The sequence below is a fragment of the Pseudoliparis swirei genome, chromosome 11, assembly GCF_029220125.1.
Source record: "Pseudoliparis swirei isolate HS2019 ecotype Mariana Trench chromosome 11, NWPU_hadal_v1, whole genome shotgun sequence".
Classification (NCBI taxonomy): domain Eukaryota; kingdom Metazoa; phylum Chordata; class Actinopteri; order Perciformes; family Liparidae; genus Pseudoliparis; species Pseudoliparis swirei.
In genome coordinates this window covers 21721495-21733508 of record NC_079398.1, presented here as the reverse complement: position 1 = coordinate 21733508, position 12014 = coordinate 21721495, and the positions used below count along the sequence as shown (strand labels likewise).

The 12014-nt window shown below is 38.6% G+C and overlaps 1 protein-coding gene across 1 annotated transcript; it reads right to left on the bottom strand.

Moving 5' to 3' along the window:
- Positions 1-278: 278 nt before the first annotated feature.
- Positions 279-11145, bottom strand: zmp:0000000662 (RING finger protein 145). The gene is made up of 11 exons (XM_056425534.1): positions 10879-11145; positions 10423-10722; positions 9766-9874; positions 9041-9132; positions 8290-8531; positions 7898-8073; positions 7631-7771; positions 5245-5427; positions 4978-5125; positions 3765-4121; positions 279-1603 (listed from the first exon to the last, which is right to left on the bottom strand). Exons 2-11 carry the CDS (start codon positions 10589-10591, stop codon positions 1160-1162), a joined length of 2061 nt encoding a protein of 686 aa, XP_056281509.1. The 5' UTR covers positions 10592-10722; positions 10879-11145; the 3' UTR covers positions 279-1159.
- Positions 11146-12014: the final 869 nt, after the last annotated feature.

Below are 12014 nucleotides of genomic sequence, written 5' to 3'. Positions count from 1 at the left end.
CATTTCATTTAATTAATACATAGCGGACGTGTAAGATCTCAGAATAGGAATACTGTATACAATTTGTATCCTAATTTAAGTTTTGATGAAATTTCCATGTTAACATTCTAGATTTAAAAAAAAAAATCCAGGAAAAACCCAACACAAATTTAAATTGACAAAGATAAATTAAAAATGTTTTTTTAATCCTACAGTAGCTCTGTGTTAGGGAGCACATTTTGTGATTATAGAGTATTAATCTGTTTAGACTTCATAAATATGGCACGCAATGTTCAACCCCGTCTTCATGAATTTATTAATTTTGAAACTACGGGAATAAAGTACATGTTCACAGCAGTAATTTAATCCTGGGAGACAGAGAACAGCCACAGTATAAAAGGTTAATTCATGATTAAAAAAAGGCAAATGCTGAAGTTTTTCTTTTTGCCACATTGCTTTCACAAAAATGCAAGACAAGTACAACAGGAAAAAATAGAATAAACCAAATGCAATTGCTAAAATTTAAATATCTTTACTTGTAATTGATAGAGTTTGGTAAACATTGATGCAAGATAATTGCTTTATAGTTACACATAACTTCTATGAATTATATATTTATCTCTTTACAGTTGTACAATACGGGTGTGATTTGAACCCAACACAAACCAGTCTCTATATTCAATCTGAACTGAAGCACATTTATTACACTGTCTGGTAAAAAGACATTTCTTGATTGGTTCACAGAGAGAAGGCAAATGTGTTTTGATTCCCCGTTGTGGAGGAATCCCCCTTTCACTCCCTTCCAAGGCACTGGTGCAGTGAGTCCCTGTTGTCTGCGCTTGTGCAAGAGAAGGTGGCATCTGAGGAGGACGGGGGCGTCTGTGGGACAGTTTCATCCTCTAGAAGTTCGCCTGGCTTCAAGTCTGAATATGTGGCGCTACCTTTATGACTTTGAGGATCATCAATGCCGTCTAAGAGCTCTGAGTTTTCATTACACGATTTGACAGACGTTTGGCGATCCACAAGGCTCGTACCAAGTGCCTCATGATTTTTGTTTGATTCCCGTGAGCCACGGTTCTTCCGTGATTTAGATGTACCTTCACGGCTGTCATGTTTATCACGATCACCGTTTCGTGGCTCTTTAGGGCAGAAAGTACTGCGGTCTACAAGTTCGGCTCCATTAGTCAAATTGGTCCTCCACCGCGAGCTCATTCAATCCAACAAAGTCTCCACTGGAGCTGAAACGAAGACCGTGGACAGCTTCCCCGTGCGTATCAGCTGGTTGGTCTTTATCTTCCCTCTCACAATCTTCACCCTCGACGCTTTCAGTCTCCTCCTTCTGCCGCCCCTCGGTGGGACGAGGAGTCGCGGCTTCGCTCTGCATCTGCCGGGAAGAACCGCTGTCCTGGTTCCGAGCTCCCTCTTGATGCGCAGCCGGTTCCGGCCCCGCGTCTCTCTGGGTTTGAGCTGCCGGGACGTCGCCCGAAGCCGGGCTCTGACCCGTCGGGATGGGTCGCACTGTCTGGTGGCACATGGGGCAGCTCTCCTGCACGTACAGCCACTTGCGGAGGCAGTTGCCGTGGAAGAAATGTCCACAGTATGTGATCACAGCCGAGGTCATTTCCTGAGAGGAGAGACACATTTTACTTGACAAGAAAACCTGTTGACTTTATGTAGTTCTATAACACGATTTGATTCTGGGAGAACAGGTGGTGGAATGATTGTCCATTTTGGATTACCCGGACTGACCTCTCCACTACTATATAGATATATACTATATATCTATATACAGGACTGTCTCAGAAAATTAGAATATTGTGATAAAGTTCTTTATTTTCTGTAATGCAATTAAAAAAACAAAAATGTCATGCATTCTGGATTCATACAAATCAACTGAAATATTGCAAGCCTTTTATTCTTTTAATATTGCTGATTATGGCTTACAGCTTAAGAAAACTCTAAAATCCTATCTCATAAAATTTTAATATTTCCAGACCAAGTAAAAAAAAAGATTTATAACAGCTGAGTGTTTGTCAGGGGCTCAGAAAACCCTGCAGGTGTTTGAGTTAATTAGACAATTCAAGTGATTTGTTTAATACCCTACTAGTATACTTTTCATGATATTCTAATATTTAGAGATAGGATATTTGAGTTTTCTTAAGCCATAATCAGCAATATTAAAAGAATAAAAAATATTTCAGTTGATTTGTAATGAATCCAGAATGCATGACATTTTTTTAATTGCATTACAGAAAATATAGAACTTCATATAATATTCTATATTTATTCATGTAGTATATATTGTTGGATATATATATATATACACACATATCTAAATATATATTTATTCATATATGAATAATACATATACACATACACAAGGTATTGTAATATAGTTTTTTATTGTCATCTCTTTTCATTAATCTCTTTATTCATTTTATCTATTTATGAACAGTTTTTTATCTCAGCCTCAGTCTTTGTGCTGCTGTAAAAAGTAAGTCTCAATGAAGATTAATAAAGTATTTTTAAATATATCTTTCCTTTAAGAAAAGCAACTTGAGAAAGTTGTTTGCAGCGCCAACAGCTTCTCTACAAATGGTCTCTGTTATTATCTAGAAATTCTAGATTATTCTGTCGCTGCTTCCTCGACAGTAAACTTGTCGTCGTTGTCGAGAACAGACAATCATCGTTAACTGGTTTGAACATGAAAAACATGGCTGGAGGCCAAGGATTCGTGCCTCAGCGGCGCGTGGAGAGGTGGGGCTGAACTGGAAAAACGGGATCGACATTCTTGGAAGTTTCACATAATGTTAGTACGTTTCTACGTGAATATGGAGTTTGACAACGCGCTCACATCATTGACGGTTTAACTCTACCCCATGTGGATATTATGATGATATTTTGGGTATGAATATGTTTTGGGGGATATGGATATAAATAAAGTTTAACACATTCGTACATCCCAGGTGAAGAAAACATAACATTTTAATCTAAATGTGTGCCTCTGTTGGTTGCTGACGCACTCTGTGATAACAAGCAGGACAGAATGTCTTTTAAAAATAAACTGCTTCTCGACTAATTTGTTTTGTCAGATCTTTTTTATTAGAAACCCCAAAAATATTATTTGCTTCAATGTACACTTCAGTAAAACACAGATGGAAAACATCTTAAAAAAAGAAAACTTTGATATTTTAGTCATGAAAAGTTGTCGCACTGAGCTTAATAATTGAGTCAATAATTTTGTCAGCAATATCGCAATTTATAAGTTCATATAATTATGTTCTGCTGTACCAAATGTCATTTTTTTACATTCAAAGCTTCTATTGAGGTTTTTCGAATGAATTGTCATCACCCAAAAATAAATAAAATGGTTTTCTTATTATGGTAGTGTGTGTGTCCTTTAATTGCGCCAAGTGTCAAGCAGAATAAAAAGATTACATCTATTTCTTTCCCAATACATTTTTACTTTCGGACATTCCGACGCTCTCGAGTTATCTGGAATGTTTGAATCACTAAAGTCGGAAAAAAAGTAAATAGTTTATACTAATAATAATATTAGTGTAGCCTGATCTTTACCTGCAGCTGAGCAGAAATGCCATCTTTAAATAGAATTAATAGCCATGACAGAAAAAAGGAGCTGCATTGGAATGTAGATGTGGATTGTCAACATGATGAATGAAGCGTGCGCACGGCCACCGCCTGTCCTCGATGACTCAGATACTCCATGATCTCTAAAAATCAGTTTTCGTGGCGCTTGATGGCCCGTCGTGCAGTTTGCGACTGACCTGGAAGCAGATGGAGCAGACGTCGTTGTGCTGCTGCAGCTGCTGAGCGGTGGCTCTGGGGAGGGAGCTGATCTTCTTCGCCGCTTCCTGTCTGAGCAGGAAGCTCCTCCAGCCGGACTGAGCTCTGAGCCACACGTTGAAGTAGGAGTGGATGATGATGACGGAGGCGCCCATCCAGCTCCACTCGCCAAACAGCGACTCCCAGGTGCCGTACGCCACCACGCACAGCGCCACCACGAACTGCAGCACCCTGCTGACGGCGTTCACCCAGTAGATGACTTCGTCCAGGCTCTCGATGGGGTCGCTGCGGAACAGCTCCACCATGAAGAGAGAGTAGATCAGCATCGTGCCTGTAACCTGGGAAGAACAGAATATTACAGTTAATCCACTTCGTGGAGGATACGATGCGTCTCGGTCAAAAATTATGTAAAAAAAAGAAATCTCAGCAGTTAAAACATGGAGATAAAATATAGTATTTAATGCAGGTTTATGAGTTATTTAATTTACTTTTCATGTTGCTTTTTTTTTATGTTAGCGAGTTTAGTTTAGTTTAGTTTTTAAGGATCCCCATTAGTCTACACCGTAGTGGAGACTATTCTTCCTGGGGTCCAGGCAAAAAACAATACAATAAAATACAAATACATAAAATGCAGTACAGCATGATCAATTATCACAAAAACACTTAGACTTAGAAAACAACATTTTTACATTAAAAGTAAAATAATAACACCTAAATACCTAAAATAATAACCTAATCTACTATAATTTCCTTTCTGATTATTGCTGCCTTAACCCTCCTGTTACCTTAGGGTCAATTTTACCCCATTCAATGTTTAACCCTCCTGCTACCTTTATATTTACTGACATATTTTACCCTCGGGGTCAATTTGACCCCAGCAATTAAAACCTCCAGAAAATTATTAGAATTAATCTTGTTTTCCAAGTTTAAGTGTGAGGTACTTTATGTTTGTTTGTTTGTTGACTTCCTAAATAGCCCTTTAAATATTTAAAAGTTGATATTTCTTATATGTTTGACACAGTGAAAAACAGCCTGGGGTCAAATTGATCCGAAAGAACACCGACATTAAACATTGAATGGGGTCAAATTGACCCTAAAGGTAACAGGAGGGTTAAGTTTCCTTTTGAAATCACATGTATTTCTTGTGAGAGTCGAGTGACAAGAAGAACGACGTAAAGACACGTAAAGTCCTACCTGAAGGGAAGTCAGCATGCAGCTAGACACCAGTATCAGGAGCCAGAAGTCCATGTGGAAGAACTTGGAGATTTTATAAGCCATGAACACGGGGAACACCAGCAGAAGCAAACACATGCTGAGGCCACGGAAGTGTTTCCACACACTCCTGGAAGACCGGAGGAAACGAAGAGAATAACGCACAAACCCTCGGATAACTTTACAAAAAAGGTTTTGTCCTTTGTGCTTTTTAACTGTTTAACTCCGTGAGCTTCTGGTTGCCGTTACCTGTTGCGGGACGCACCCAGGACCAGAATAACCGGGTCTGTTATTTCAATCATCGACTGCAGGGTCGAGGTCACCACGATGAAGAGGACGATGCTGAGGAGGAAGGTGCGCTGCAGCGCCTGCATGTCCAACAGGCCCGTCTGAAGAGCGAGCAGAAGCAGAGTGACGCCCTCCGTCACACCTCTGAGGAAGAGGAGGGTTAACAGTTATAATCATGATGGAGCAGACAGAACTTTAGACTGGTAGCATACTGGTGGGTTCACCTGTACAGTTTAGCTTGCTTTGCTTTGATCTGTGTGCTTATTGGCTAATTCATCTCTTATGAGTAAAACTGCTCTTCTTCTTAGGAATCAGGGTAAAAAAAAAAAATGATGAAGTTTTGATTAGAAATTTAACTATTTATACAATTATCAATTTATTATTTAATTTAAGAAAACATATACAACATTAACTACTTCCAGCTTCTCAACTATGGGCTATTTTATTTGTATTGTGCGATATTAAATATCTGACATTTAGCATCTCTGAGTTTTGAACTGTTGGTTAAACAGAACACTGAATATTATTCATATACTACCAACGATGCCATGGCCCTGTTGAGACTCCGCCCACTCCTCCACTCTACCTCCATCTGCCTGATGGATCGTGGAGGTCTGGATCGTGGAATATGCTTACTACCAACTATTCATACACTCTGTCATAATCATTGAATGTGTTTTAACTCTGATCTGTCCTTCTGGTCACATGACATCTATGACACCTGTCCATCCTGGAGAGGGATCCTCCTCTGTTCTCTCCTGAAGGGTTCTTCACTTTTTTCCCAGTGAAGGGTTGTTTGGGAGTTTTTCCTGATCCGATGTGAGGTCAAAGGTCAGGGATGTCTATGTGTACAAATTGTAAAGCACTCTGAGACAAATTTGTAATTTGTGAAAATGAGCTATACAAATAAACTGAATTAAATTGAATATTATTTTTGACATTTTCTACAATTTCATGTAATTTTCTAAACAAAACAAGAATCAATGAATCCAGAAATATGTTTAAGATGGCAATTACCAATCATAATTCGTAGTTGAAATCTTGATGATCACAGTGACAGTGACTATTTTGGGAAGTAGACAAAGGGAGGGAATTTTTGCAGTAGCCCTTCCCTGAGCAGTTACAAGAAATGTGTATTTGGAAATTACTGTTGAGCGCCCCCTAGTGGGAACTGACACCATCAGAAAGAAGCAGCTGTCACCTTTTTTGCAGCCCATTTTGAACACAGTATGCTTTACATAAAGAAAAGCACGAAGGAACAGCCACACATCAAATGTAATTAAAACAAAGGACATAAAATAGGAAATAAATATAGTTATATAATTAAACGACAAGTAAGGACACAAGGACAATAACAGAAATATTGAAGAAACCAACAGACGTAAATAAACTTAAATCATCTATTTTCTTTCAAAATGTAATCAGCAGCTCCTCCCTTCAGTGATTTTTAGCTCATTATTTATGTCCGATATGAACTTTATCATTTTGGTTCATACTTTCTCAGCTTTACTTTTATTTTACTTGTATACTTCTATATCTTTCATCCCTGTTTCTTATATTTTGTGTTTTGTTTTTGTGTGTGTGTGTTACTCTGCTACTGAACAAATTTCCCTTAGGATTAATAAAGTATATATCTATCTATCTATCTATCTATCTACCTACACAGCACAGACACAGTTAGCGATTAGCTGGTGATCAATGTGATGAATTTAGCAGTTAATGAGACAGCTATTTCTTTTTGTTGCATCTACTAAGAAAACTCAAATATCCTATCTCTAAATATTAGAATATCATGAAAAGTAGTATACTAGTAGGGTATTAAACAAATCACTTGAATTGTCTAATTAACTCGAAACACCTGCAAGGGTTTCCTGAGCCTTGACAAACACTCAGCTGTTATAAATCTTTTTTTTTACTTGGTCTGAGGAAATATTAAAATTTTATGAGATAGGATTTTAGAGTTTTCTTAAAAAAAATAAAAATAAAAAATAAAATATTAATAATAAAATAATGAATGAGAATGAATGCATTTTGTTTTTTTTTTTATAATGCAGAAAATAAAGAACTTTATCACAATATTCTAATTTTCTGAGACAGTCCTGTATATCCTGTGGATCACGATGTAACTTTGTTTTTAAAAAAGTGATATAAAAATAGAAAGAACACAGAAATAGAAACAAATGATAAACGATGTTCCTCCATAACTGCTGAATGTGTAAATAAACATCTGTTTACTGTATAATACGTCAATGTTGTGCCACAAATCCGCCTAAAAAATCTGTCATCGCAGGTTAAAAAGGACCAACGGGAGTTTTTTGGAGATATAAACAGGTTGGCAGCATCTCACCTGTGCATGACGTTCTCGCTCTGAACAGCTGCATAACCTCCCAGGTAGAACTTGCATAGGTTAAGCAGCCCAAGAGCGAGATAGGACACCACGAAGGTCAGACCCAGAAGAGAGTACGGCGTGGCACAACATTCGGAGACACTGTAGGGTTCAATGAAACGATCAAAAAAGACATTCAAATCAACTGTAAATATAAAAAAACTTAATTAAAAGCGTGTTACAAACACACACAAAGGAATATAAATCATCCGCATTATAGCATCTCACCTTGAGAGCAGGAAGAACATGATTCCTTGACGGCCTGCTGAGGTTTTTCGAGACATGATGTCTGAGCACAGCTGGACGACGAACAGAACAAACCAGAAGACGCTGAAGAGCACTGGGACGGCAAACTGGTTCCACAGGGAGATTCCCACAGCCAGAAGTCGGTACAGCTCGATCACCTGAGGGACGGGAAAGTGTGAAAAAAAGGGTGAAAAAACCCGAAGCACAGTGAACATAACTGTATCTTTAAAAAAATATGTTTTACATTAATAAACCATCCCGAGTACAGTCAAAAAAGTCAAAAAATCTTAACTCGTCAACTAAGGTGTGTTTATTTTTATTTTCTGCAAAAGGATATAATGCATCGACACAAACAAAATTCAGAATAAGAGCACCTCCAGCTGCAGCAGCTCTAAATAGGCGGCCTTTGCGAGCCGATAGGGCACGAAGAGATGCGAGAGGAGGAACACGGTGATTCCCGCGCCCGTTAGCCCCACGGAGAGAGTGTTGGCGGCCAGCAGCGCGGCGTGCGGAGCGCCGCAGAGTCGGGCCAGCAGGGGGAGCAAGTGAGCGGAGAACAACCACACCTTTCTGGTCTTCATCAGGAAGGCACACAGCGTGCTGAGAATAATCTGACCTGAACAGAACATTTAAGCCCCAGTAAAGCTTTCACGACTAAAGACAAATGTAATACAACTCCAGCGTCTCTATAATTTGAAGTTTCCGATGACAGCAAACATATGTCAGGATCTATTTTGGGGAAGTGTGTATAATTGAGACTTCTATGATACTACCGTTTCACAGCTACTGAATATAGCCATTCCGCCTTGTATATACTTTCTTAAGTCACTTTCTTAAACTTCTTAGACCGTTGCACTGTTTTGCACTGTTTGTTTTGTACTGTTTTGTTTTGTATTGTATTGTGTTGTAATGTATATTTTGTGTAAGCACACTGAGAGTCACTTTACCAAGCCAAATTCCTTGTTTGTGCAAACTTACTTGGCCAATAAAACCTGATTCTGATTCTGATATTGAGCCACAAAAACATAAAGTGTGATAGTTTTCAAAAGTGCAACATGCTTACACAGAATATTTATTTCGGGCAGACATTGTGGAATAAGAGGATTTTTCCAACCCGGGACTCACTCGTCAATGCAGAGACGAATCTGTTGAACGCCAGAGAATCGACGTACACCGCTCCCTCATAACTGCTGTGCAGCTCCTCGCGGATATAATCCCTGTGAGATAAACATAAATAAACAGTTTTAGAATCATATATTCACTGTATGCTGTTTGTTTTGTGCCAAGAAGAGAACACCTACATAGCAATGTTTTTTGGCGTCAGTTCGTGTTTTCACATTACTATCACTACTATCTAAATAAATAAAAAAGACTTTGAGAAAAATAAGAAAAAAACATTAATTAAATGAGCATTAAATTAGAAACATGAGATGAAAATGTTCTTCTCCAGTAAAATAAATCCTGAAGCGACAGTGAAAGATTAAATGAACAGATTGTGGATTAATTTCTCAATGTTTGTATTCATTCATGCGTTTGTTTATTTCGAGTGTATTTTCATTAATGTGGTCATCCATCTCCGCGAAATAAAGAAGGTTTTACTCTTCTTATAGTCACAAGCCTGACGCCTTTAAATATACCACTGTTTGTTCTCACGTTACGACACATGATACAATACTGCGTCTTCTAAAATTAAATATCGGGCCGAAAGAAACTGGATACACAGAAAGAGAGACGGACCCAGAGACCGCAGCCAAGCTTTGTGAGGAGAGAAAACTGATCCAGCTATGAAGCACAGGCGTAGTACTACTAGTGGTAATACTAGTAGTAGTAGTAATACTATGTCATCTCACATGGAAATCTGATGCCCCATGTACAGGAGAAGAGCAGCGAGGATATGCAGGTAGAGCGTCACAATGTGTCTCAACGGCAAAATCAACACCACCACGTTCAGCAGATGACCTGGGAGACAAACGGAAACGTTCACTTTATGTTTCACATCCAACTCAATCATTAGTATTAAGATGTTTGGCAAATTCTGAATGTCTGGCGAACAATTTTTACTTTAATAATCCGTCCGACTACGCTGCCAATTTACACAACTACGATAACTTTCATCGTGGATTAATTTGCAGTTTTGTCAAGAATACGATGTGAGAAAATAATAGATATACTCATTTTATATATTTCCCACCGCCTCAGGTGACGTTTTCTAATATCTTGTTTTGTCCTTTTGATTGTGAACTCTGTATGGTTCTAAACCACAGAGAATAAAGTCAAACATGCTTTACACATCAACACAATAGAAAAGCCACTTCTTTAATCCGGGACTGACTGCTTTTTCTTTTCTTTACAAGACTTTAAATTCAGGAGGAACCAACATTAAATCAGACTGAACACCGAGTGGTTCAATACCTAACAAAACCTGAGCATATCCGCTGATAAATAAAACTGTGCACGGTTTGAAACCGTGCATGCAAAGTGCAAAATCCTTCACCGTATATTCTTACCAAAGTAGTACATGTTCCAGATGACATATTTGTACTTGAAGAGCATGTCTTCACTCTTGGCCTTGAGGTGCTCCGTGAGGCCTTCAATGTCACACTTGTACAGCAGGTCCAGCACCAGTATGCTCGGCACCCTGAGGACAACGTTGGCCAGCTCCTCCAGACGAGGCATCTTTGACACCCAACTTTGTGTGTGTGTGTGTGTGTGTGTGTGTGTGTGTGTGTATGAGCAGACAGCTTGTGTGAGTGTGTGTGTGTCACATGCTGTTAACTAGCTAACCGTCTGCCTCGTCTTCTTGTCATCTGAAATGAAACACACAAGAACTTAAACGACTTCCTATGAACAGAACATTATTTCGCTGTTTTTATTTATTTATTTAAATGCCAGAGAGGCTATCTTGTTCATTTAAACAGCACACATTACAACGCTTTTGGACACAACGAGAGTATTTCACTCACTTTCCACGGGGACAGACATCACAGCCGAACAGCCGTTCGCTAGCTCGTTCCTGTTGCTGTCGGTTAGCTTTCACAGCGACCAGCAGCATGTTTTCATTCACACGCGAGGAAATACTTCACGTGTTCTGTAACACTGCTGCCCCTCAGCGATAGTTAGAGGCATACTCAATGCGAAAGGGTCAATTAAACAGCTGGAATTAAACGATAAGAGGGCGAGTAGAGAGACTTCAAATGCAATGTTGTGATTCCAGTCGCTTGCGTGGCCATTTTTCCGTGGACGCGTCAGAGCGAAATGCACCAATCAGCTTCGGGTATTCTCGATTTCAAAATAAAAGTCATGTTTTAGAATTCTACTGCTTTTACTACTACAACTACTACTACTAATATATTAGCAACACGGTGTAGTATGGAAAATCACTATTTTGCCACTTTGTATTGAAATTTAATATACATTGAATATACTCGAACTAATTGTTTAGTTTTACTTTTATTTGTCTTTAATGGGTAAAAAAGAAAGAAAGGGAAACCAATGTAGTTGTGGAGAGTTCAGTAATAATATAAATGTTACTATGTCACAAAATGCTTAAAACTAGAGCCAAATCGTTCGATGTTACATATTGGACATATCATCAGAAGAAGAATTCATTTCCCAGAACAATCCTTTTCTCTCATGAGGGGATCTTTGAGGTCATGACATTTGATTGAAAAAGAGCAGAAGCACTGTGAGCATTTCAGGTGACTAATATATACAAAAAAGAACATTTCCTGACTGTTTGTTAGCTGCACATTGAAAGGAAGCGGTTACTCATGTTCCAAAGACATCCTCTCCTAAATAAAAACGATTATGTATAACAACAATGTTTCCCATACCTCCTTCAGTTGATGAATACATAATCTTTGAAAATGATTGATGACTGAAAACTCCACGACAAAAACATGCATATCATTTCCTCCCAAAATCCCTGCCATGTACACTATTTGCAGGCCATTTATAATACTTGAACAAACGCTATAGAATCACACATTAACAAACTAAATAAAAGCTTAAGTGTGCAACATTATGAGGTGTTTACACTTTATTAAGTGTGGCCATGTGTTTCATATTTCATTGCCTCATCCTGTCACACAGTTCTTTT

Excerpts from the sequence above, each read along its gene's own strand:
- zmp:0000000662 (XM_056425534.1), bottom strand. The coding sequence starts at position 10,591 with ATGCCTCGTCTGGAGGAGCTGGCCAACGTTGTCCTCAGGGTGCCGAGC. Across the intron at positions 8,532-9,040 it reads ATTCGTCTCTGCATTGACGA|GTCAGATTATTCTCAGCACG; the intron begins GTGAGTCCCGGG and ends TGTTCTGTTCAG. Across the intron at positions 5,126-5,244 it reads CTGGGTGCGTCCCGCAACAG|GAGTGTGTGGAAACACTTCC; the intron begins GTAACGGCAACC and ends CCGGTCTTCCAG.